At 62.1% G+C, this 25,614-nt stretch overlaps 1 protein-coding gene and 1 long non-coding RNA gene across 4 annotated transcripts in view; one reads left to right on the top strand and one right to left on the bottom strand.

Moving 5' to 3' along the window:
- The window catches only part of LOC146424030 (uncharacterized), a 99,344-nt gene that overhangs the window by 16,239 nt on the left and 57,491 nt on the right, over window positions 1-25,614 (top strand). The window lies entirely within an intron of this gene.
- Window positions 1-25,614, bottom strand: part of RYR1 (ryanodine receptor 1) — a 63,793-nt gene that overhangs the window by 22,514 nt on the left and 15,665 nt on the right. For all 3 annotated transcript variants that reach the window (XM_085044088.1, XM_085044090.1, XM_085044089.1), the window contains exons 29-62: window positions 25,155-25,534; window positions 24,947-25,073; window positions 24,101-24,261; window positions 23,378-23,543; window positions 23,204-23,290; window positions 22,271-22,497; window positions 20,288-21,317; window positions 19,616-19,816; window positions 18,687-18,798; window positions 18,349-18,492; window positions 17,067-17,340; window positions 16,089-16,203; window positions 15,880-16,012; window positions 15,700-15,794; window positions 15,338-15,473; window positions 14,856-15,036; window positions 13,845-13,956; window positions 13,630-13,750; window positions 12,916-13,085; window positions 11,860-12,080; window positions 10,806-10,896; window positions 9,867-10,007; window positions 8,147-8,310; window positions 7,986-8,064; window positions 7,774-7,863; window positions 7,414-7,554; window positions 6,798-6,875; window positions 6,635-6,710; window positions 5,729-5,852; window positions 3,084-3,199; window positions 2,153-2,220; window positions 1,382-1,503; window positions 341-390; window positions 153-213 (exon numbers count right to left, since the gene is read on the bottom strand). In XM_085044088.1, coding sequence (XP_084900214.1) covers window positions 153-213; window positions 341-390; window positions 1,382-1,503; window positions 2,153-2,220; window positions 3,084-3,199; window positions 5,729-5,852; window positions 6,635-6,710; window positions 6,798-6,875; window positions 7,414-7,554; window positions 7,774-7,863; window positions 7,986-8,064; window positions 8,147-8,310; window positions 9,867-10,007; window positions 10,806-10,896; window positions 11,860-12,080; window positions 12,916-13,085; window positions 13,630-13,750; window positions 13,845-13,956; window positions 14,856-15,036; window positions 15,338-15,473; window positions 15,700-15,794; window positions 15,880-16,012; window positions 16,089-16,203; window positions 17,067-17,340; window positions 18,349-18,492; window positions 18,687-18,798; window positions 19,616-19,816; window positions 20,288-21,317; window positions 22,271-22,497; window positions 23,204-23,290; window positions 23,378-23,543; window positions 24,101-24,261; window positions 24,947-25,073; window positions 25,155-25,534 — 5,594 coding nt within the window. The remainder of the gene's footprint in view (window positions 1-152; window positions 214-340; window positions 391-1,381; window positions 1,504-2,152; window positions 2,221-3,083; window positions 3,200-5,728; window positions 5,853-6,634; window positions 6,711-6,797; window positions 6,876-7,413; window positions 7,555-7,773; window positions 7,864-7,985; window positions 8,065-8,146; window positions 8,311-9,866; window positions 10,008-10,805; window positions 10,897-11,859; window positions 12,081-12,915; window positions 13,086-13,629; window positions 13,751-13,844; window positions 13,957-14,855; window positions 15,037-15,337; window positions 15,474-15,699; window positions 15,795-15,879; window positions 16,013-16,088; window positions 16,204-17,066; window positions 17,341-18,348; window positions 18,493-18,686; window positions 18,799-19,615; window positions 19,817-20,287; window positions 21,318-22,270; window positions 22,498-23,203; window positions 23,291-23,377; window positions 23,544-24,100; window positions 24,262-24,946; window positions 25,074-25,154; window positions 25,535-25,614) is intronic.

The raw sequence follows: 25,614 nt of genomic DNA, 5'->3' as shown, positions 1-25,614 counted from the left end.
CACAGGGACACAGGACACAGTGACACAGCCACAAGGACACAAGGACACAGGGACACAAGGACACAGGGACACAGGGACACAGGGACACAGGGACACAGGACACAGGGACACAGGGACACAGGACACAGCCACGGTGGCAGCACTGTCCCCACCTGGCGTCCAGGGACCTCGCCAGGATCAGCAGGCAGTTCACCACGGCCGGGGCGTCTGTGCCTGGGGGGACAGCGGGGACACTGAGGGGACAGCGGGGACACCGAGGGGACAGTGCCAGCGGGGCGTCCCCAGTGTCCCCAGCGTGTCCCCAGCGTGTCCCCAGCGTGTCCCCAGTGTCCCCAGTTACCGAACAGTGACACTCGGTGCCGGACGAGCGCCGCCAGCTTGCAGAAGAGGCTGGGGGGACACAAAAGGGACACAAAAGGGACACAAAAGGGACAGGGGTGACACCAAACCCCCCAAAACGGGGCTTGGGGAACCCCAGAAAGGGGTCTGGGGGCTCCCTGAGGGGGATTTGGGGGTCCCAGGGTGGGATTTGGGGTGTCAGGGTGGGATTTGGGGATCATGGGGTGGGATTTGGGGCTCTCAGGGTGGGATTTGGGGGTCCTGGTGTGGGATTTGGCAGTCCCAGTGTGGGATTTGGGGATCCTGGGGTGGGATCTGGGGGTCCCAGGGTGGAATTTGGGGGATCTCAGGGTGGGATTTGGGGATCCTGGGGTAGGATTTGGGGGTCCCAGGATGGCATTTGGGGATCGTGGGGTGGCATTTGGGCTATCAGGATGGCATTTGGGTTGTCAAGGTGGGATTTGGAGATCCCAGTGTGGTATCTGGGGATCATGGGGTGGGATTTGGGGTCCCACAATGGGATTTGGGGGTCCCACAGCGGGCTTTGGGGTCCCAGGGCAGGATTTGGGGTCCCAGGATGGCATTTGGGGTCCCAGGGTGGGATTTGAGGATCCCAGAGTAGGATTTGGGGTCCCAGGGTGGGATTTGGGGATCATGGCGTGGGATTTGGGGTCCCAGGGTGGGGTTTGGGATATCAGGATGGCATTTGGGGGTCCCAGGGTGCGATTTGGGGTCCCAGGGTGGGATTTGGGGTCCCAGAGTGGGATTTGGAGATCCCAGGGTGGGATTTGGGGATCATGGGTTGGGATTTTGTGATCATGGGGTGGGATTTGGGGTTCCGGGGTGGGATTTGAGGATCCCAGGGTGGCATTTGGGTTCCCAGGGTGGCATTTGGGGGTCCCGGGATGGTATTTGGGGTCCCGGGTGGGATTTGAGGATCTCAGGGTGGCATTTGGGGTCCCGGGATGGCATTTGGGGTCCCGGGTGGGCTTTGGGGTCCCGGGATTGCATTTGGGGTCCCGGGTGGGCTTTGGGGTCGCACCTGGTGATCATCTCCTTCTCCTTGTTGGACGCATGGCCGCCGCTGCCCAGCACCTGGGCTGGGGTGGACAGGAAGTACAGGCAGTGGTTGTGGAAGTACTGGTTGATGAGGGGCAGCAGGATCTGGGGGAGCAGGGGGTCAGCGAGACCCCAAACCCCGCGGGGGACCCCCCAACCCCGCGGGGAACCCCAAACCTCACAGGGAACCCCCAAACCCCACAGGGAACCCCCAGACCCCGCGGGGAACCCCCAAACCCCGCGGGGAACCCCCAAACCCCGCGGGGAACCCCAAACCCCGCGGAGAACCCCCAAACCCCACGGGACCCCCAAACCCCACAGGGAACCCCCAAACCCAAATCCCACCCCGTGATCCCAAAATACCACCCTGGGATCCCCCAAATCCCACTCCAGGACCCCAAATCCCACCCTGGGGCCCCAAATCCCACCCCGGAACCCCCAAAATACCACCCCGGGACCCCCAAATCCCACCCTACGATCCCCAAATCCCACCCTGAGACCCCCAAATCCTACCCTGAGACCCCCAAATCCCACCCTGTGATCCCCAAATCCCACCCCACGATCCCCAAATCCCACCCCGGGACCCCCACATTTTGGGATGTCCCCTCCCCATTTGGGGTGTCCCCTCCCCATTTGGGTTGTCCCCTCCCCATTTTAGGGTGTCCCCTCCCTGTTTTGGGGTGTCCCCTCCCTGGTTTGGGTTGTCCCCTCCCCATTTTGGGATGTCCCCTCCCCATTTGGGATGTCCCCAAACCTTGGCGAAGAACTTGATCTCCTGCTCGTGGGGCGATTTCTCCACTCGGCCACTGCTGACCACAGCCTCTGGGGGGTCAGGGGGTCAGTGGGGTCAGGGGGGTTATGGGGTCAGTGGGGTTATGGGGTCAGCGGAGTCCCAAAGGGGTCATCAAGGAGCTCGAGGGGGTCCTGGGATTTAGGGGTGACCCCAGTTTTGGGGTCTCACCCAGGTGGGCAATGAACTCCTGGGCGATGTGGGGTGTTTTTGGGATGTTTTTTTTGGGATGTTTTGGGGTGTTTTTGGGGTGTTTTTGGGGTGTTTCAGGCTCACCCAGGTGCGCTATGAACTCCTGAGCGATGTGGGGTGGTTTTGGGGTATTTTTGGGATGTTTTTGGGGTATTTTTGGGGTATTTTTGGGGTTTTTCAGGCTCACCCAGGTGCGCTATGAACTCCTGGGCGATGTGGGATGTTTTTGGGGTATTTTAGGGTGTTTTTGGGGTGTTTTTGGGGTGTTTTTGGGGTTTTTCAGGCTCACCCAGGTGGGCTATGAACTCCTGGGCGATGTGGGGTATTTTTGGGGTATTTTTGGGGTATTTTGGGATATTTTTGGCTCACCCAGGTGCGCTATGAACTCCTGGGCGATGTGGGATATTTTTGGGGTATTTTTGGGGTATTTTGGGATATTTTTGGCTCACCCAGGTGTGCTATGAACTCCTGGGCGATGTGGGGATGTTTTTGGGGTATTTTTGGGATGTTTTTGGAGTGTTTTTGGGGTGTTTTTGGGGTTTTTCAGGCTCACCCAGGTGGGCTATGAACTCCTGGGCGATGTGAGGTATTTTGGGGTGTTTTTGGGGTATTTTGGGGGTTTTTCAGGCTCACCCAGGTGGGCTATGAACTCCTGGGCGATGTGGGGTATTTTTGGGGTATTTTTGGGGTTTTTCAGGCTCACCCAGGTGCGCTATGAACTCCTGGGCGATGTCCATCCAGCGCAGCAGCTGCTGCAGGAAGCCGAAGGCGAATCGTTTCTCGATGGACGAAGTGTCCAGTTCCATGTCCTTCAGCCCCCTGCGGCCAGCGGGACCCCAAAGATCAGCACCCCAAACCCCAAATCCTAAAACCCCAAAACCCCAAACCCCAAAACCCCCAAACCCCAAAGCCCCAAAACCCCAAAATCCCAAAACCCCAAAACCCCCAAACCCCAAAACCTCAAACAAACCCCAAACACCAAAAAGCCCAAACCCCAAAACCCAAAACCCCAAAACCCCAAAGCTCAGCACCCCAAAACCCCAAACCCCAAAACCCCCAAACCCCAAAACCCCAAACAAACCCCAAACACCAAAAAGCTCAAACCCCCAAGGCCCAAGCCCAAGGCCACAAGTACCCCAAAAGCCCCAAAACCCCAAAGCCCGGCACCCCAAACCCCAAACCCCAAAGGAGCCCCAAAGCCCCCAAGGCCCCAAACCCCAAAACCCAAAACCCAAAGCTCCGGCACCCCAAAGCCCCAAACCCCCCCCAAACCCCAAAGCCCCAAACCCCAAAGCCCCAAAACCCCAAACCCCCAAGCTCAGCACCCCAAAGCTCAGCACCCCAAGATTCCGAAACCCCAAACCCCCAAAACCCCAAACCCCCAAAGCTGAGCACCCCAAAGCCCCAAAGCCCAAAACCCCAAACCCAACCCCTCCACCCACCTCTCCAGGCTCCCTGTGCCCCCAAATCTCAGCGATTTTGGGGTCCCTCCCTGGAATTTTTGGGGTCCCTCCCTGGGATTTGGGGTTTCCCCAATCCCTAACTCCCCCAAGGACCCCTGAATGTCCCCCCATCCCAAACCATCCCATATTTCGGGTTCCTGTTGGGTTTTCAGGTGCCCTCTGGGGTATTTTAGGGTCCCAAGGGGATATTTTAGGGTCCCAAAGGGATATTTTGGGATCCCAAGGGGATATTTTAGGGTCCCAAGGGGATATTTTGGGCTCCCCAATGGATATTTTGGGCTCCCCTATGGATATTTTGATGTCCCCCCATGGATATTTTGAGCTCTCCGTGGGTATTTTAGGGTCCCAAGGGGATATTTTAGGGTCCCAAAGGGATATTTTGGGATCCCAAGGGGATATTTTAGGGTCCTAGGGGATATTTTAGGGTCCCAAGGGGATATTTTGATGTCCCCGAGGGATATTTGGGCTCCCCAATGGGTATTTTAGGGTCCCAAGGGGATTTTTCGGGGTCTCCAGGTGTTATTTTGGGCTCCCCATGGACATTTTGGGGTCTCCAGGTGTTATTTCGGGGTCTCCAGGTGTTATTTTGGGCTCCCCAATGGATATTTTAGGGTCCTGGGGGATTTTTGGGGTCTCCAGGTGTTATTTTGGGGTCTCCAGGTGTTATTTTGGGCTCCCCACGGATATTTTGGGGTCTCCAGGTGTTATTTTGGGGTCTCCAGCTGTTATTTTGGGCTCCCCATGGATTTTTTGCGGTCTCCAGGTGTTATTTTGGGGTCTCCAGGTGTTATCTGGGGTCTCCAGGTGTTATTTTGGGGTTCCCATGGATTTTTTGGGGTCTCCAGGTGTTATTTCGGGGTCTCCAGGTGTTATTTTGGGCTCCCCAATGGGTATTTTGGGCTCCCCAATGGATATTTTAGGGTCCAGGGGGATTTTTTGGGGTCTCCAGGTGTTATTTTGGGCTCCCCAGGTGTTATTTCGGGGTCTCCAGGTGTTATTTTGGGGTTCCCATGGATTTTTTGGGGTCTCCAGGTGTTATTTTGGGGTCTCCAGGTGTTATTTTGGGCTCCCCAATGGGTATTTTAGGGTCCCCATGGATAATTTGGGGTTCCCATGGATTTTTTGGGGTCTCCAGGTGTTATTTCGGGGTCTCCAGGTGTTATTTTGGGGTCTCCAGGTGTTATTTTGGGGTCTCCAGGTGTTATTTTGGGCTCCCCATGGATATTTTAGGGTCTCCAGGTGTTATTTCGGGGTCTCCAGCTGTTATTTTGGGGTCTCCAGGTGTTATTTCGGGGTCTCCAGGTGTTATTTTGGGTTCCCCATGGATTTTTTGGAGTCTCCAGGTGTTATTTTGGGGTCTCCAGATGTTATTTCAGGGTCTCCAGGTGTTATTTTGGGGTCTCCAGGTGTTATTTTGGGGTTCCCATGGATTTTTCGGGGTCTCCAGGTGTTATTTTGGGGTCTCCAGGTGTTATTTTGGGGTCCCCAATGGATATTTTAGGGTCCTGGGGGAGTTTTTGGGGTCTCCAGGTGTTATTTGGGGTCTCCAGGTGTTATTTTGGGCTCCCCATGGATTTTTTGGAGTCTCCAGGTGTTATTTTGGGGTCTCCAGATGTTATTTCAGGGTCTCCAGGTGTTATTTTGGGGTTCCCATGGATTTTTCGGGGTCTCCAGGTGTTATTTTGGGGTCTCCAGGTGTTATTTTGGGCTCCCCAATGGGTATTTTAGGGTCCTGAGGGATTTTTTGGGGTCTCCAGGTGTTATTTTGGGGTCTCCAGGTGTTATTTCGGGGTCTCCAGGTGTTATTTCGGGGTCTCCAGGTGTTATTTTGGGGTTCCCATGGATATTTTGGGGTCTCCAGGTGTTATTTCGGGGTCCCCCTCACCTGGTGACGGCGTATCCGTGCAGCTGCAGGAACTTGAGCAGCTCCTGGGCTTTCTCCCTGTCCCTCGCCTTCTCCTTGGCCGTCAGCGTGTCGTAGGGGACGAGCAGGGGGTGCGACCCCCCTCCTGCACCCCAAAATCAGCCCGGACCCCAAAAACACAGCCTGACCCCCCCCCTGCACCCCAAAATCAGCCCCGACCCCAAATTAACCCCGGACCCCTGTGCGACCCCCCTCCTGCACCCCAAATTAACCCCGGACCCCAAAACACAGCCTGACCCCCCTGAGCCCCCCGGGATGGGGTCTGGGGGTGTCCCCAGGGTGTCCCAAGGGTGTCCCAGGTGTGTTCAGGTGTATCCCAGGTGCATCCCAAGGCTCTCCCAGGTGTCCCAGGTGTGACCCAAGCTTGTCCCAGGGTGTCCCAAGGTGTCCCAGGTGTGTCCAGGTGTGTCCCAAGGTGTCCCAGGTGTGTCCCAAGGTGTCCCAAGGTATCCCAGGTGTGTCCCAGGTGTGTCCCAGATGTCCCCAGGTGCATCCCAAGGCTCTCCCAGGTGTCCCAGGGTGTCCCAAGGTGTCCCAGGTGTGTCCCAGGATGTTCCAGGTGTGTCCCATGGTCTCCCAGGGTGTCCCAGCTGTGCCCAGGTGTGTCCCAGGTGTGTCCCAGGTGTGTCCCAGGTGTGTCCCAGCTGTGCCCAGGTGTGTCCCAGGTGTGTCTAGGTGTGTCCCAGCTGTGCCCAGGTGTATCCCAGGTGTATTCCAGGTGTGCCCAGGTGTGCCCAGCTGTGTCCCAGGTGTGCCTAGGTGTGCCCAGCTGTGCCCAGCTGTGCCCAGCTGTGTCCCAGGTGTGCCCAGGTGTGCCCAGGTGTGTCCCCAAATTGGGGAGGGGTCTCTCTCCCCCCCCCTTCTCACCTTTGGCCTCCAGCTCCAGCTTCTTCTTGCGCCCCCAGGTGTTGTGGTAATTCTCAGCCAGCTGCTCTGCCATGGCCTGGGGGGTTGAGGTGACATTTGGGGACACCAGGTGACACTGGGTGACCCTGGGTGACACCGGGTGGGTGACCCTGGGGGTCCTCACCTGCAGCTCCCGGGACAGAGTGACCCCGCTGAGGTCCACGGGCTGAGGGCTGTAGCCATGGGAAGGGTCATAGGTGGCCTGGGGGGACATTGGGGGGTCAGGAGGGACCCCAATATTTTGGGGTCACTTCCCCACCCCACTGACCACCTCTGACCACCACTGGCCACCTCTGACCACCGCTGACCACCACTGGCCACCACTGACCACCATTGACCACAACTGACCACCATTGACCACCACTGACCACAACTGACCACCATTGACCACCTCTGGCCACCACTGACCACCACCAAAGGGCGGCCTGGGGGGTCAGTGGGGTCAGTGTCCCTTCCCCACCCACTGACCCCAACAACCTCCCAGGGGATTTTGGGGTGTCCCACCCCCCCGACCCCCCCCAGGGGATTTTGGGGTGCCCCACCCCAAACTGGGGGGTTTTGGGGTCCCACCTTGGGGTGGTTTTGGGGTCCCACCTTGGGGTCTTTTTGGGGTCCCACCTTGGGTTTCCCACACCAAACTGGGTGGTTTTTGGGGTCCCACCTTGGGGAGGTTTTGGGGTGTTTTTGGGGTGTTTTTGGGGTGTTTTTGGGGTGTTTTTGGGGTGTTTTTGGGGTCCCACCTGGGCGCTCTGGGAGATTTTCCTCGTTTTCTTCTTCTCGGCTCTCTCGTCCTCTCCCTCCCTGGCCTTCTCCACTGTCCACTCCCAGGCCAGCATGGCCTTCAGGGACTCCTTGATGGGCCAGCGGTAGATCTCCTTGTCCTGGGGGGCACAGGGGGACCCCAAAACCGGGGGGGTCATGGGGAGAAGGGGGTTGGGGTCTCCCAGCGTGGCCTTGAGGGACTCTTTGGTGGCCACTGGGCATGTCCTGGGAGGGTCTGGGGGTATCCCCCTGGGTCTGGGGGTGTCCCCTGGGTCTGGGGTGTCCCCTGGGTCTGGGGGTGTCCCAGGGGGTCCCGGGGGGGTCTTGGGGATCCTCACCTTCTCCGAAAAAGTCTTGTAGGGCCTCAGCATGGGGTGAGTTTTGGCTTCTTCATCCACAGTCTCCCCAAAAGTCCAGTTGTTCTGGATCTGGGGGGACACAGGGCAGGTCAGGGGGGTCCTGGGGGGTCCCTGGGGGTCCTGGGGGTGTCCCACAGGTCTGGGGGATCCCACAGGTCTGGGGGGTCGCAGGGGGTCCCGGGGGGTCCCACCTTGTCGAAAGCCCACTTCTCATGAGTGTACTCTGCGTATTTGTTGATGAATCCGTCGAGCTTCTCGGGGATGATGACACTGCGGGGACACGGGGGGACAGTGGGGTCAGGGGGGTCAGAGGGGGTCAGGGGGACACGGGAGGGGTCAGTGGCAGCCCTACTTGAGGGTCTCGACGGGTTTGGGGTCGAAGTTGCCCTCGGCATCCACCGAGGCTTTCTTCTCGGTGCGCGACGAGTAGCTGGCGTCGACGTAGTCGGGAGGGAGAGCGCCGGCGATGGCGCAGAGACACGGCATGGCCAGCTTGTAGAGCTCAGCTTCGAACTTCTGTGGGGACATTGGGGACAGTGGGGACATTGGGGACAGTGACAGCAGAGACATGGCATGGCCAGCTTGTAGAGCTCGGCCTCGAACTTCTGTGGGGACATTGGGGACACTGCGGACAGTGACACGGCATGGCCAGCTTGTAGAGCTCGGCTTCGAACTTCTGTGGGGACATTGGGGACAGTGGGGACATTGGGGACAGTGACAGCAGAGACATGGCATGGCCAGCTTGTAGAGCTCGGCCTCGAACTTCTGTGGGGACATTGGGGACACTGCGGACAGTGACACGGCATGGCCAGCTTGTAGAGCTCGGCTTCGAACTTCTGTGGGGACATTGGGGACAGTGGGGACATTGGGGACAGTGACAGCAGAGACATGGCATGGCCAGCTTGTAGAGCTCGGCCTCGAACTTCTGTGGGGACATTGGGGACATTGGGGACACAGGGACATTGGGGACACTGGGGACAGTGACAGCAGAGACACGGCATGGCCAGCTTGTAGAGCTCAGCCTCGAACTTCTGTGGGGACATTGGGGGCATTGGGGACATTGGGGACAGTGACAGGGCATGGCCAGCTTGTAGAGCTCGGCCTCGAACTTCTGTGGGGACATTGGGGACATTGGGGACATTGGGGACAGTGACACGGCATGGCCAGCTTGTAGAGCTCAGCCTCGAACTTCTGTGGGGACAGTGGGGACAGTGACAGCAGAGACACGGCATGGCCAGCTTGTAGAGCTCGGCCTCGAACTTCTGTGGGGACATTGGGGACAGTGGGGACATTGGGGACAGTGACACGGCATGGCCAGCTTGTAGAGCTCGGCCTCGAACTTCTGTGGGGACATTGGGGACATTGGGGACAGTGACAGCAGAGACACGGCATGGCCAGCTTGTAGAGCTCGGCCTCGAACTTCTGTGGGGACATTGGGGACATTGGGGACAGTGACAGCAGAGACACGGCATGGCCAGCTTGTAGAGCTCGGCCTCGAACTTCTGTGGGGACATTGGGGACATTGGGGACATTGGGGACAGTGACAGCAGAGACACGGCATGGCCAGCTTGTAGAGCTCGGCCTCGAACTTCTGTGGGGACATTGGGGACATTGGGGACATTGGGGACAGTGACACGGCATCGCCAGCTTGTAGAGCTCAGCCTCGAACTTCTGTGGGGACAGGGGACAGTGGGGACAGTGACATGGTATGGCCAGCTTGTACAGCTTGGCCTCGAACTTCTGTGGGGACATTAGGGACATTGGGGACATTGGGGACAGTGACAGGGCATGGCCAGCTTGTAGAGCTCAGCCTCGAACTTCTGCAGGAACAGGGGACAGTGGGGACATTGGGAACAGTGCCACCAGTGCCACCTACCCCGTGGAACCAGGGTCACCACCCCCACATCCATGTTCCCAGCACGGCCATCCCCATGTTCCCCCAGTGTCACCACCATCACCATCCCCACGTCCCCATTGCCCCCAGCCCCACGAGTGTCCCCGAGGTGTCCCCAGCTGTGTCCCCAGCTGTGTCCTCCATCCCTCCCAGGCCTGTCACCCCGCTGTCCCCCCACCTTGTGCGCCAGGGACTCGAAGATGCCCCAGAAGAGCTTCCTGGTGAGGTGCAGCTCCTCCTCGGAGCTCACGCCCATGTTGGGCCAGCCGCTGGGCAGGCAGTAGTAGCGCCAGCAGCGCTCGTAGTGGTTGGTCAGCAGCTGGGGGGACAGGGGGACAGCAGGGTCAGGGGGACAGGGGGACAGGGGGTGATCAGGGGGACAGGGGGCACAGGGGGACAGGGGGGACAGGGGGTCAGGGGGTCAGGGCAGGCAGTAGTAGCCAGCAGCGTGTCGTGAGTGGTTGGTCAGCAGCTGGGGGGGACAATGGGGACAGCAGGGTCAGGAGGTCAGGGGGACAGGGGGACAGGGGGTCAAGGTGGTCAGGGGGACAGGGTGGTCAGGGGGTCAGAGGTGGTCAGGTGGTCAGGGGTCAGGGGGTGGTTAGGGGTCAGAGGGTAGTCAGGGGGTGGTCAGCGTAGTCAGGGGGTGGTCAGGGGTGATCAGGGTGGTCAGGGGTTGGTCAGTGGGTGGTCAGGGGGTAGTCAGGGGTGGTCAGGGGGTCAGGGGGTGGTCAGGGGGTGGTCAGGGGGTCAGGGGTGGTCAGGGGTGGTCAGGGGTGGTCGGGGGGACAGGGCTGACAGGGGGGACGGGGTGGTCAGGGAGGTCAGGGGTGGTCAGGGTAGTCAGGGGTAGTCAGGGGCTGATCAGGGTGGTCAGGGGGTGGTCAGGAGGTGGTCAGGGGGTGGTCAAGGGATGGTCAGGGTGGTCAGGGGGTAGCCAGGGGGTCGGGGGTGGTCAGGGGGTAGCCAGGGGGTCGGGGGTGGTCAGGGGGTGGTCAGGGGGGTCAGGGGGTGGTCAGGGGGTGATCAGGTGGTCAGGGGGTGATCAGGGTAGTCAGGGGGTAGCCAGGGGGTGGTCAGCGGGTCAGGGGGCAGCACAAGGACCCCCCAGGCTCACCTTGAGGGGCATCTTGGCAAACTCGTTGAGGATGGGGACATCGAAGACCAGGCGGCGCAGGAGGTGCTGCAGCATGGAGGGCCGGATGTACCTGGGGGGAGTGGGGCAGTTGGGGCTGGGGGCTCGGGGGGCTCGGGGGACACTCGGTGGGGTCACCCTGGGCCACACACAGGGGCTGGACTGACCACGGGGACTGTTTTGGGTTGGTTTGGGGTTGGTTTTGGGTTGGTTTGGGTTGGTTTGGGGTTGGTTTGGGTTGGGGCTGTTTGGGTTGGTTTTGGGGCTGTTTGGGGTCAGTTTGGGGTTGGGTTTGGGTTGGTTTTGGGGTTGGTTTTGGGGCTGTTTGGGTTAATTTTGGGGTCCCACCTGCACAGAGCCATCAGGCACTCCTCGATGGCGTCGCGCTGCGCCTTGGTGAGGTTGGCCATGGGGATTGGGTTGGTTTGGGTTGGTTTGGGGTCAGTTTGGGTCAGTTTGGGGTCAGTTAGGGGTCAGTTTGGGGTCCCACCTGCAGAGAGCCATCAGGCACTCCTCGATGGCGTCGCGCTGCGCCTTGGTGAGGTTGGTTTGGGGTTGGTTTTGGGGCTGTTTGGGGTCAGTTTGGGGTTGGTTTTTGGGCTGATTTGGGGTCAGTTTGGGGTCAGTTTGGGGTCCCACCTGCAGAGAGCCATCAGGCACTCCTCGATGGCGTCCCTCTGCGCCTTGGTGAGGTTGGTTTGGGGTTGATTTGGGGTTGGTTTGGGGTCAGTTTGGGGTCAGTTTGGGGTCCCACCTGCACAGTGCCATCAGGCACTCCTCGATGGCGTCGCGCTGCGCCTTGGTGAGGTTGGCCATGGGGATTGGGTTGGTTTGGGTTGGTTTTGGGGCAGTTTGAGGTTGGTTTTGGGGTCAGTTTGGGGTCCCACCTGCAGAGAGCCATCAGGCACTCCTCGATGGCGTCGCGCTGCGCCTTGGTGAGGTTGGTTTGGGGTTGGTTTTGGGGCTGTTTGGGGTCAGTTTGGGGTTGGTTTTTGGGCTGATTTGGGGTCAGTTTGGGGTCAGTTTGGGGTCCCACCTGCACAGAGCCATCAGGCACTCCTCGATGGCGTCCCTCTGCGCCTTGGTGAGCGCGCGGCCGCGCGACAGGCGGTAGATGGTGTGCAGCATGGAGTCCACCATGATGGCGCGGTGCTCGGTGCCGGCGAAGAGCGGCGCGCACTTGGTGATCAGCGGCAGCACCGCCAGGCACAGGTAGCGGTTCAGGGCCAGAGCCATCTCCGTGGTGCTGAAGGTGGCCTGAGGGGAAACAAACGGGGTCAGAGAGGGGAAAATCCCATAAAAAAACCCGCAGAAAAACCCTGCAGGGAAAACCCCACAGAGAAACCCTGCAGGGAAAACCCCACAGAGAAAACCCCACAAGGAAAACCCCACAGAGAAACCCCACAGAGAAACCCCACAGAGAAACCCCACAGGGAAAATCCCACAGAGAAAACCCCACAGAGAAACCCCACAGAGAAACCCCACAGAGAAACCCCACAGAGAAACCCCACAGAGAAAACCCCACAGAGACATCCCCAACCTGGGGGGGAGCAAATGGGGTCAGAGAGGGGAAAATCCCGAAAAAAAACCCCACAGAGAAACCCTGAAGGGAAAATCCCACAGAGAAACCCCACAGAGAAACCCCACAGAGAAAACCCCACAGAGAAACCCCACAGGGAAAACCCCACAGAGAAAACCCCACAGAGAAAACCCCGCAGGGAAAATCCCACAGAGAAAATCCCACAGAGAAACCCCACAGGGAAACCCCGCAGAGAAAACCCCATAAGGAAAGGTGCAGAGGGCAAAGACATCCCCTGGGGCTGAGGAGGTTGGGGATGGTATGGGGATCCACCCCAGAGGGGAGATTTGGGACATCCCAAATTCAGCAAGGAGGGAAGATTTGGGACACTTCCCATCAACCCCATATGGAGGATTTGGGGCACCCCACATGCATCCAACAGGGAATATTTAGGGGATCCCAAATCCACCCCAAAGGACGTACCACACGGCTAACCCCAGCCCTGTGCAGCAGCCTCAAGGAGCTCTGTACCCCTTTTTTTGGGGTGTTTTTGGGGTTTCGGGGTGCCCTCACCGTGTCCAGGGAGGCGGCGGCGCGCATGTCGGGCAGGAACCCCACTTCCAGCACGTGCAGCAGGAACTCCTGGCTCTGCACCCCATAAACTCGGTCCAGGAACAGCACCATGGGCGCCTTGTGCTCGGGGACGAAGCTGGCGGCCATGCGGGGCTCCACCACATTCCCGTCTGGGGGACCCCAAAAATCAGGGGGGCCCAAAGCTTGGGGGGGCTCCCCAGGCACCCACAGAACCTGGGAATCCCCTAAATCCCCTAAATCCCCTAAATCCTTCAGAGCCCCCATCCCCTAAATCCCCTAAACCCCCTAAATCCCCTAAATCCTTCAGAGCCCCCCATCCCCTAAATCCCCTAAATCCCCTAAATCCTTCACAGCCCCCCATCCCCTAAATCTCCTAAATCCCCTAAATCCCCTAAATCCTTCAGAGCCCCCCATCCCCTAAATCCCCTAAATCCTTCAGAGCCCCCCATCCCCTAAACCCCCTAAACCCCCTAAATCCCCTAAATCCTTCAGAGCCCCCCAGTCTGGCCATGGTGACTCTACCACGCTGTTGGGGATGACCCCAAAATTTGTGTCCCCCCCAGTCTGGGCACCCCAAATCTCTGTGTGTGTGTGCCTTCCCCCCCAAATTGGCTACCCCCAAATTTGGGGCTCCTCCACATCCCCTAGGCCCTGCAATTTGGGGGAAATCCCCCCAGTTTTGGGGTTCCCCACCTTTTCCCAGCGCCGGGATCTGCAGGGGGAGGCTGATGATGCCCACCAGGTCCTCGAGGGGGACAAGTGACCTCAGGATGGCCCTGATCCGCAGCGCCTCGCCCTTCCCGGCCTGGATCAGCTGGGGGGGGACACGGGGGGGTCACAGCCGGAATGCTGACCCCCAACAAGCCCCCCTGAGCCCCCCACAAGCCCCCCGAGCCCCCCGGCCGTACGTGCATCTCGGGGGCGCAGCGGCCCAGCAGGTCGATGAGGGCGGCGTAGAAGGACATGATGGCGTGGCCAAGGTGCACCCGGTTCTCCTCGGGGGGCTCCTCGGGGCCAAAGCTGGGGGGACAGGGGGGTCACCCAGGGGGGATTTGTCCTCTCCCAGCAGCATCATCCTCACCTCATGCTGTTCCTCCTCATGCTCGCCACACCTTCATCCCATCCTAATCTCATTCCCATTTCCAGTCCCAATCCTCATGGTCTCCTCTCTCTCCTCCTGCTCGGTCCATCCCATGCAGGATCCCCATCCCAATGAAATTCCAATCCCAATCCCAATTCCAATCCCAATCCCACCCAACCCCAATCCCCATCCCAATCCCATCCAATCCCACCCAATCCCGTTCCCAATCCCAATCCTCACGGTCTCCTCTCCCTCCTCCCGCTGGGTCCGTCCCTCACAAGGTCCCAATCCCACCCAACCCCAATCCCAACCCCAACCCCGATGCTCACGGTCTCCTCTCCCTCCTCCCGCTGGGTCCGTCCCATGCAGGGTCCCAATCTCACCCAGCCCCAACCCCAATCTTAATCCCAATCCCAACCCCAATCCCAACCCCGATGCTCACAGTCTCCTCTCCCTCCTCCCGCTGGGTCCATCCCATGCAGGATCCCCATCCTATCCAACCCCAATCCCAATCCCAATCCCAATCCCCATCCCAATCCCAATCCCAATCCCAATCCCAATCCCACCTAACCCCAACCCCAACCCCAATCCTCACGGTCTCCTCTCCCTCCTCCCGCTGGGTCCGTCCTGTGCAGGGTCCCCATGCCAATGAAATTCCAATCCCAATCCCACCCAACCCCAACCCCAACCCCAATCCCATTGTTTTTTTGGGTTTCCTCATGGTCTCCTCTCCCTCCTCCCTCTGGGTCCTCCCACCCCATCCAATGAATTCCTTCCCTTCCCACCCATCCCCAGTCCTCCTAACCCACCCAACCCCAAGCCCAATCCCAATCCTCACGGTCTCCTCTCCCTCCTCCCACTGGGTCCGTCCCTCGCGGGGTCCTGGGCGATGCTCAGCGCGTCCTGGATGGCGGCCAGCAGCCCACTGCCCCCCTCGCCCCGCAGCGCCGGCCCGAAGCACTCCGGCCGCCGGATCAGCAGCCTCACCACCACGTTGGCATTCTCCTCCACGCTCTCCCCTGAGGAGCAGGACCCCAAAACTCACGGGGACAGCCCAGAATTCCCACAACGTGGACCCCCAATTTAGGGAAGAACCCCCCAGACCCCCCCCGGGGGTGACAGGGACCCCCAGATCAGCAGCCACACCCTCTCATCGGGGTCTCCTCCACACTCCCACCTGCAGAAACCAGACCCCAGAAGTCACGGGAACACTTCAAAGGGCCTCCCAAAATGTGAACCCATGGGGGGGGACATGGGGACACCTGGGGAACACCTGGGGGACACCTGGGGACACCTGGGGGACACCTGGGGGTCTCTCACCGTTGACGAAGACGGCGAAGCGCAGGAAGTCCAGGTAGCGCTCTCCCCCGCAGGGGTTCCAGCCGATGTCAGGGTAGCCTTTGGCCAGCAGCATGGGGCAGCTCTGCAGCCCGCAGCTCGCCAGGTAGGTCACCACCTGCCACAGGGGACATCGGGGACATTGGGGACATCAGGGGACATTGGGGACACAGGGGCACAGAGGGTATCAGGTACAGCAGCATGGGGCAGCCTCTGCAGCCCACAGCTCACCAGGTGGGTCACCACCTGCCGGACATTGGGGACACTGGGGACACTGGGGACACAGGGTGACACAGGGTGACACAGAGTGACACAGGGGGGCACGGGGACCCTTCTGTCCCCACCTTCTCCAGGTCCTGCTCCTTGAGCGCCAGCGCCAGCTCGTTGTTGTCGATGACAGACGCTGCCGCCACGTCCAGGGGCGTCGAGCCCTGCATACCTGGGGGGGACACGGGGGGCTCAGGGGGACGCCAGGGGACACCAGGGTGTTCTGGGGGGTCGCAGACACGTTTTTGGGGTCTCACCCAGGCCGATGCCGCTGTTCTCCAGCAGGTAGCCCAGGTGGTCGAACATGGAGCGCTGGTTCTGGCGGCTGATGCGGCAGAAGTAGCACAGGAAGCGGCAGCAGTTGGTCACCATCTTGGGGAAGCGGATCTCCTGGGGGGGCACCGGGGGGGTCAGCGGGGTCCCTGGGGGTCTCTGGGGGGCACTGAGGGGCACTGAGGGGGCTCACCTTGGACTCGCCGCCGCCCAGCACGCTGACCATCACCTGCATCACCGTCTCGTGCATGCCCAGCGCCCGCATCAGGTTGGGGTGCTGGTAGAACACCTTGTTGTTCATGATGTTCCTGGGGGCACAGGGGGTCTGCGGGGGTCGTGGGGCAGATTTGGGGGGTTATGGGGTGCCCAGGGTGGGATATGGGGTTATGGGGTGCCAGAATGGGATATGGGGCACAGGGGCTCAGGGGGTGATTTGGGGGTTATGGGGCACAAGGGGGTCACTGTGGGGCACAGGGGAGTCACCGAGGGGCTCAGGGGGCAGATTTGGGGGGGTTATGGGGCACAGGGGGGTCACTGGGGGGCAGATCTGGGGGGTTATGGGGTGCCCAGGGTGGGATATGGGGCACAGGGGGGTCACAGGGGGCTCAGGGGGCAGATTTGGGGGGGTTATGGGGCACAGGGGGGTCACCAGGGGGCTCAGGGGGCAGATTTGGGGTGGTTTGGGGTGCCCAGGGTGGGATATGGGGTGTTCAGGGGGTCTCAGGGTGCTGGATGGGGACTGGGGATGCCTAGGGGACACAGGGAGGACACGGGGGCCACACATGGGGGACACAGGGGGGACACATGGGGGACACAGGTGACACCCAGGAAGCCCCAAGCCCCCTCCCCTCTCACCCGATGCTCTGGGGGACACGGGTGACACACAGGTGACACCCAGGTGACACCCAGGCAGCCCCCTCCCCTCTCACCCGATGCTCTGGGGGACACATGGGTGACACGGGTGACACACGGGTGACCCAGGTGACACACAGGTGACCCAGGTGGCACACAGGTGACACCCAGGTGACACCCCTCCCCTCTCACCCGATGCTCTGGGGGACACATGGAGGACACAGGTGACACATGGGGGACACAGGTGACACACAGGGGACACGGGTGACACCCTGGTGACACCCAGGTGACACCCAGGCGACACCCCGTCCCCTCTCACCCGATGCTCTGGATCATGAGGTTCTCCTCCTCGGGCCCCATCTGCACGATGAGCAGCGAGCGGATCTGGCCCAGGCACTCGAGCAGGGCGGTGGTGTCGGGGACAGAGGTGGCACTGATGGCATAGGCCTTGGGCAGCGCCCTGCCCAGCTCGCCCAGCGCGTCGTACTGCCGGTGCAGCAGGCTGAACATGGCCCTGACCAGCGCCGGGCTCTGGATGAAGGACTCCTGAGCCCAGTGCACCATGGTCTGCGAGATGAGCTCCTGCAGGGTGCCTGGGGACAGCGGGGACATCATTGGGGACATTGGGGATATGGGAGATATTGAGGATATTGGGGATATTGGGGACAGTGGGAACATTGGGGACACAGAGCCCAGTGCACCATGGTATGGGAGATGAGCTCCTGCAGGGTGCCTGGGGACAGCAGGGACATCATTGGGGACATTGGGGACAGCAGGGACATCATTGGGGACATTGGGGACAGCAGGGACATAGAGCCCAGTGCACCATGGTCTGCGAGATGAGCTCCTGCAGGGTGCCTGGGGACAGCAGGGACATCATTGGGGACATTGGGGATACAGAGCCCAGTGCACCATGGTTTGGGAGATGAGCTCCTGCAGGGTGCCTGGGGACAGTGGGGACAGTGGGGACAGTGGGGACAGCAGGGACATAGAGCCCAGTGCACCATGGTCTGGGAGATGAGCTCCTGCAGGGTGCCTGGGGACAGCGGGGACATCATTGGGGACATTGGGGACATTGGGGATATTTGGGACATTGGGTATATTGGGGATATTGGGGATATTGGAGATATTGGGGACACTGGGGACACAGAGCCCAGTGCACCATGGTTTGGGAGATGAGCTCCTGAAGGGTGCCTGGGGACAGCGGGGACATCATTGGGGACATTGGGGATATGGGGGATATTGGGGACATTGGGGACACTGGGGACATTGGGGATATTGGGGACACAATGCCCAGTGCACCATGGTTTGGGAGATGAGGTCCTGCAGGGTGCCTGGGGACAGCAGGGACATTGGGGACATTGGGGATATTGGGGATATTTGGGATATTGGGGACTTTGGGTTTTGGGTTTTGGGTTTTGGGTTTTGGGTTTTGGGTTTTGGGTATTGGGTATATTGGGTACATCAGGGACATTGGGGACACAGTGCCCAGTACACCACGGTCTCCTGCGCCCCCTTGGGGACACCCCTTCCACCTCCCAGTCACGGCTGTGTCCTCCCTGCTGTCCCTGTCCCCCCACCCCGCCCTGTCCCCTCCTCACTGGGCACCGGCGGCTCCTCGGGGGGCGACTCCTCCTCCTTGGGGGGGCTGCGGACCCCAACCACCTTCTGCACCAACCCCATCAGCCGCTGCCGCAGTGACGTCTCTTCCTCCTCCTCCTCCTCCTCCTCCGTCACCTCGATGCCTGGGGACATTGGGGACATTGGGGACACAGAGCCCAGTCACTGGCAGTCACTGCGTGTCCCCAGTGAGGGGCTCCCCACGCTCCTGGGGTCCCTGGGTGCCACCGTGGGGGTCTCCATGGCCTGGGAGGGGTCCTGGAGGTGTCCCCAGCCCCAGGAGCTGTCCCCAAGCTGTCCCCCAGCTGTCCCCTCTCACCGCAGTGGGCCAGCAGGTCGTTGTGGAAGTCCAGCAGCTCGTCCCGGATGTCCCCAGGCACTGGACACTCCTCGTCCTCGGCGCCTCCCTTGTACTGCAGCAGCATGTTGATCTGGGGGGACATGGGGGACATGGGGACATGGGGACACAGAGGGACATGGGGACATGGGGACATGGGGGACATGGGGACACAGAGGGACATGGGGGACACAGAGGGACATGGGGGACACAGAGGGCACAAGGTCAGCAGGACCACCCCTCAGCCATCACCCCCACACGCCCCAGTGTCCCTCCCCATGTGTCCCCACGCTGTCCCCATGCTGTCCCCGCACTGTCCCCACTGAGTGTCCCCGCACTGTCTGTCCCCACACTGTCTCCGCACTGTCCCCACTGAGTGTCCCCGTGCTGTCCCCGTGCTGTCCCCATGCTGTCCCCACGTGTGTGTTGTGTGTTGTGTTGTGTGTGTGTTGGTGTTGTTGACTGTCCCCGCACTGTCCCCACTGAGTGTCCCCACACTGTCCCCGCATTGTCCCCACACTCTCCGTGCACTGTCCCCGCGCTGTCCCCACGCTGTCCCCACGCTGTCCCCGCACTGTCCCCACGCTGTCCCCGCACTGTCCCCACTGAGTGTCCCCTCACTGTTCCCACTGAGTGTCCCCACACTGTCCCCATGCTGTCCCCACGCTGTCCCTGCACTGTCCCCACACTGTCCGTGCACTGTCCCCACACTGTCCCCACACTGTCCCCGCGCTGTCCCCACGCTGTCCCCACACTGTCCCCGCACTGTCCCTGCACTGTCCCCACTGAGTGTCCCCATGCTGTCCCCACACTGTCCCCACACTGTCCCCACTGAGTGTCCCCACACTGTCCCCTCGTTGTCCCCATGCTGTATGCACACTGTCCCCGCGCTGTCCCCACGCTGTCCCCACCTGCTCCTGCGGCGGCGAGCGGAACTCGCGGGTGCGGCGGGCAGTCTCCGCGGCCGACATGGTCAGTGCCCGCATCAGGCGGCCGTAGCGGCGCCGCTGGTCACGCTGCAGCCGCTCCACGTGGCGCTCCGAGAACGCCACGATGGCCTCGACGCGGTGCTGCAGCTCCCGCTCGCACAGGTGCTGCAGCAGGTGGCACATCTGGGGACATCGGGGACATCGGGGACATCAGGGACATGGAGGACATCGGGGGAATCAGGGACATCGGGGACATGGGGGGCATTAGGGACGCAGGGGACACCATGGGGATGGGGACTGGGGACCCCCAGGAGGTGTCTGGGGGCTGGAGATGGGGACAAGGACTCTGGGGGGGACGTGGGGGTGACATGGAGAAGAGACCCCCGGGAGGGGACGCGGAGGTGGACATGGGGAGGGGACAGAGGGACCCCGGGGAGGGGACATGGAGAGGGGACAGAGGGACTGGGGGGTGGGGTGGTGGGGGGGGGGGGGGGGGGTGGGGGGGGGGGAGAGGGACCCCGGGGAGGGGACATGGAGGTGGACATGGAGAGGGGACAGAGGGACCCCGGGGACATGGAGAGGGGACAGAGGGGACAGAGGGACAGAGGGATGGCACACGAGCCACCACCCTGTGCCCCCCAGCCCCTCCCTCACCTGCAGCTTGACCGACTCCGGCAGCTTCATCTGCAGCAGCCCCTCCTCCAGCCCTTCCTCCTCCTCCTCCTCCTCCTCCTGCCCTTCCCCGGCCTCGATAGCCTTCGTCCTCCTGGCCTCCTCCTCATCCTCCTCCTCCTCCTGCAGCTCTCCAGCCTCGATGGCCTTCCTCCTCCTCACTCCCTGCTCCTCCTCCTCCTCCTCCTCCTCCTCCTCTTCCAGCTCTCCAGCCTCGATAGCCTTCTTCCTCCTCGCCTCTTCATCCTCCTCCTCCTCCTCCTCCTCCTCCTCCCCGGCCTCGATGGCCTTCGTCCCTTCCTCCTCCTCTTCCTCCTCCTTCTCCTCCTCCTCCTCCTCGCCCTGCTCCCGCCGCCCCTCTCCGAACACTCGCGGCTCGATCATCCTCAGCACGCGGCGCACGTCGCTGTCCCCCAGCGCGCCCACGGCCAGCAGCGCGGACACCAGCTTCAGCACGGGCACCAGCTGGAACTCCACGCTGCCCCCCACGGGGTCCCGCGCGTGGGGACCCCCTCCGGCCACCGCCTCGGCCAGCATCCGCATGGCCTTGGCGCCCAGCTCGTCCAGCGGGATGGCCGGGCTGAAGGGCGCCCTGCCGCCGCCGCCGCCGGCTCGGATGAAGCAGGGCTCCGAGAAATGGGGCTGGGGGCGCAGGCAGGCGCTCGGCCCCACGCCGGGCGGCCCGGGGCAGCGGCCGCCGTCCGGGAAGAGCGCGATGGAGCGGGTGGCCTCGGTGATGGGCACGATGAACTCGGCGCTCATGGAGGAGCGGGCGCGCTGCGCCGCGTCCAGGTGCATGGCCAGCAGCAGGTCGTAGTAGCCGGCGCGGAGCGGGCCCGGCAGCTCGGGGCTCTCGATGGCGAACAGGAGCTGCGCCTGGTCCACGTGGCTGCAGAGGGCGTGAGCCACGCGGTTGTTGCCCAGCGCGCACACGGCGCAGTAGAGCCGCAGCGTGTGGCACTGGAACTGCAGCAGCTCCTCGCGTTCCCACAGCTCCAGGATGTCGATGCACCTGTGGAGAAAGGGGGGGTGTGGGTGGGACCCCCGGGATGTGGGTGGGACCCCCGGGATGTGGGGTATGGGGTCGGGGTGGGGGGATGTGGGTGGGACCCCCGGGATTTGGGTGGGACCCCCGGGATTTGGGATATGGGGTCAGGGTGGGGGGATGTGGGTGGCACCCCCGGGATGTGGGGAATGGGGTCAGGGCGAGGGGATGTGGGTGGGACCCCCGGGATTTGGGGTCAGGGTGGGGCAATGTGGGTGGGACCCCCGGGATGTGGGTGGGACCCCCGGGATTTGGGATATGGGGTCAGGGTGGGGGGATGTGGGTGGCACCCCCGGGATGTGGGTGGGACCCCCGGGATGTGGGGTATGGGGTCGGGGTGAGGGGATGTGGGTGGGACCCCCTGGGATGTGGGGTATGGGCGGGGGGGACGTGGGTGGGACCCCCGGGATTTGGGTGGGACCCCCGGGATATGGGGTCAGGGTGGGGGGATGTGGGTGGGACCCCCGGGATGTGGGGTCAGGGCAGGGGGATGTGCGTGGGACCCCCGCGATATGGGGTATGGGGTCAGGGCGAGGGGATTGGGTGGGACCCCCGGGATGTGGGTGGGACCCCCGGGATGTGGGGTCAGGGCGGGAGGATGTGGGTGGGACCCCCAGGGTGGGAGGATATGAGTGGGACCCCCGGGATTTGGGGTATGGGGTCAGGGCAGGGGGATGTGGGTGGGACCCCTGGGATTTGGGGTATGGGGTTAGGGTGAGGGGATTTGGGTGGGACCCCCGGGATGTGGGGTCAGGGCAGGGGGATGTGGGTGGGACATTTGGGATTGAGACCCTGCGGGACAGTTCCCCATGAGGATGTGTGTGTCCCTGTGTGTCCCTGGCTGTCCCTGGGTGTCCCTGGGTGTCTCTGAGTGTCCCTGGCTGTCCCTGCGTGTCCCCAAGTGTCCCCAGGGTCCCCACCTGTCCTCCTCGGGGATGTGCAGGGCCATCATCTGCAGCGGCTGCGAGCACTCGACAGCCCAGCCCTGGCGCTCGCCCAGGCGGCCACTGTCCACGGCCAGGTACTCGGTGGGCATGCGGCTCCAGGTCACCGGGGTCAGGTGCTGGATGACCAGCCGGGGTGGACACTGCGGCGCTGGGTTCTGCCGCTCGCTGCTGAACATGGCCGCCGAGATGGGCATGATGTTCTGGGGGGGAAACGGGGGGTGAGGGGGGTCTGGGGACCACCAGGGACCCCCGGCACGGCCAGGGGTCCGGCTGTGTCTTGGGTCACCCTGCTGACCCCCAGGACCCTCTTCCACAGCCCCCCAACACCCCCAGGTTGGTCTATCCTGCAGACCCCAAAGATCCCCACAGACCCCCAGGTTTCCCTCAGTCCATCTCACAGACCCCAAAGACCCCCATAGACCCCCCAGGTTCCCCTCAGTCCATCTCACAGACCCCAAAGATCCCTCATAAACCCCCAGGTTCCCCTTGGTCTATCCCACAGACCCCAAAGACTCCCACAGACCCCCAGGTTCCCCTCAGTCCATCTCACAGACCCCAAAGACCCCCAGGTAAACCCCCAGGTTCCCCTCGGTCCATTTCACAGACCCCCTATAGACCCCCCCAGGTTCCCCTCGATCCATTTCACAGACCCCAAAGACCCCCAAAAACCCCCAGGTTACCCTCGGTCCATCTCACAGACCCCAAAGACCCCCAGGTTCCCCTCAGTCCATCTCACAGACCCCAAAGACCCCCGGGGAAACCCCCAGGTTCCCCTCAGTCCATCCCACAGACCCCAAACCCCTCCCAAGCCCTCCTTGGTCCATCCTGCAGACCCTCGCCCACCTCCCCAGTTGCCCCCCAGCCCCACAACCCCCCCAAAGGATGGTTGGGGGTCCCAAACCTCACCTTGAGCTTGCCCAGCTCGAACTGGAGCACGTTTTGGGTGGTGGGCAACACGAACACCGCCGGGAACAGCTTGGTGTTGGGCTCCACCTGCAGGCAGTGCCACCGTGAGACCCCCGGGGTGGGCTGGGACCCCCCCAGACCCCCCCAAATCCCACCTGGAGGTGCCCAGCTCACCTGGAAGAAGGTGTTGATCTCCTTGCCGTTGGCCGTGAAGGTCATGAGCCCCGTGGCCAGGTCCACCAGGCAGCCGATGACCAGGTCGGTGTGGGACACCCTGGCCTGCTGCGTGGGGGCTGCAAACTCCCCTCCCCACACCATGTAGCAGTTGCTGCGCTTGATGCTGGGGGGGAGAGGGGTGTGAGACCCCCGGTGACCCCCCCAGGGCACCCCCGGACCCCTATTTGCCCCCAGACCCTTCCCCTGTTCACCCCCAGACCCCTCCCCTATTCACCCCCAGACCCCTCCCCTATTCACCCCCAGACCATGGGGCAGTTGCTGCACTCAGTGCTGGGGGGGAGAGGGGTGTGAGACCCCCAGTGACCCCCCCCAGGGCACCCCAGACCCCTCCCCTATTCACCCCGAGACCATGGGGCAGTTGCTGCACTCAATGCTGGGGGGGAGAGGGGTGTGAGACCCCCGGTGACCCCCCCAGGGCACCCCCGGACCCCTATTTGTCCCCAGACCCCTCCCCTATTCACCCCCAGACCATGGGGCAGTTGCTGCGCTCAATTCTGGGGGGGGACAGGGGCTGAGACCCCCACTGACCCCCCCAAAAGACCCCCAAAGTTCTAAAACCTCCCCTATTTCAGTGGCTCCCATTTTGGGGATGTCCCAGTTTGAGGTCCCATTTCAGGGTCCCATTTCAGGGTCCCATTCGGGGGTCCCGCCGGGTCTCACCTGTCGTGCACGTTGCCGCGGTCGTCGCCCATGGTGACAGTGACACTGCGCACCCGGGACAGCTCGAAGTCGGGGTCGTGCTGGTGGAAGTGGGGGGTGACCCAGCCCACCCAGGCGCTGCTGGGCTCCTGCCCCGCGAACAGCCGCACCGAGTAGTAGTACTGGGGAAATAACGGGGTCGGGGATGGGGGGATTTGGGGGTTAGGGGGCTCGGGGGGTCGCGGGGATAGGAGTATCAGGGGTCAGGATGCCATGAGGTGGCAGGGTTTTGGGTGCGGAGTGTTTGGGGGGGGCGGGTTTTGGGGGTCTTGGGTGTCTTTGTGCTGTGATTGGTGTTCATGATGACCTCGAGGTTTGGGGATTTTGGGGATTTTGGGGATTTTGGGGGGTCTCGGGGGTTTTGGGGGTCTCGGGGGTCCCATACCGTGGTGGTGTTCATGATGACCTCGGGATTTGGGGGGATTTTGGGGATTTTGGGGGTCTCGGGGTCCCATACTGTGGTTGTGTTCATGATGACCTCGGGATTTGGGATTTTGGGGGTTTGGTGGTCTCGGGGGTCCCACACTGTGGTGGTGTTCATGATGACCTCGGGTTTTGGGGGATTTTGGGGATTTTGGGGATTTTGGGGATTTTGGGGGTTTTGGGGGTTTTGAAGATTTTGGGGATTTGGGGGATTTTGGGGGTCCCATACCGTGGTGGTGTTCATGATGACCTCGGGGTTTGGGGCATTTTGGGGATTTGGGGGATTTTGGGGGTCCCATACTGTGGTGGTGTTCATGATGACCTCGGGGTTTGGGAGATTTTGGGGGATTTTGGGGATTCTGGGGGGTCTCGGGGGTCCCATACCGTGGTGGTGTTCATGATGACCTCGGGGTCGTCACGCTCATCAGGCACCACATCCTCCTCCAGCCGGGGCACGGGGGGCGGCGCGGGGGGGGGCGTGAAGGGGGTCTTCCGACCCTTGAACAGGAACCTGGGGGAACAAAGGGGGTGTCACCCCGACCTGGCGACCCCCATGGATGGATGCCACCCCTTTTGAGCACCCCCAACTCACCCCCTCCTGGTCTTGCTCTTCTCGGTGGTCGCGTCCTTCTCGTTCTCGCCGCGGGGCTGCTCCCGGGGGGCTGCACCGGCCGCCGCCCCCCCGGCCCCCTTCTCCGTCCCCTCGTCCCCCTCGCTGCTGCGCGGCCCCGCCGAGCGCCGCAGCCGCTCGAACTCGGACAGGGGGTCCGCGGTGGCCTCCTCGGGGGGCTCGGGGGGAGGCGCCTGGGGCAGCGGGGTGGCGCCGGGCGTGCAGCGGAAGGTGGTGTGGAACTGCACGGGCAGGCTGAGCCGCAGGAACAGCAGCTCGGGGGGCGCCGCGGGGGTCCCGGAGCTGCGGTGGGCGAGGCGCAGGCACGGCGGGGTGTCCACCGTGCCGTCCAGGCGGGTCACCTGAGGGGACAGGGACAAGCGGGGGTGGCATGGGAACCCGCCTTGGGGACACGCGGTGGTGTCCAGGTGGGTCACCTGCG

This window comes from Lichenostomus cassidix, unplaced genomic scaffold (assembly GCF_008360975.1).
Source record: "Lichenostomus cassidix isolate B80296 unplaced genomic scaffold, HeHo_3.0 HiC_scaffold_35, whole genome shotgun sequence".
Taxonomy (NCBI): domain Eukaryota; kingdom Metazoa; phylum Chordata; class Aves; order Passeriformes; family Meliphagidae; genus Lichenostomus; species Lichenostomus cassidix.
Note: the sequence above shows the minus strand (reverse complement) of the source record. Positions and strands in the feature narration are given on the sequence as shown.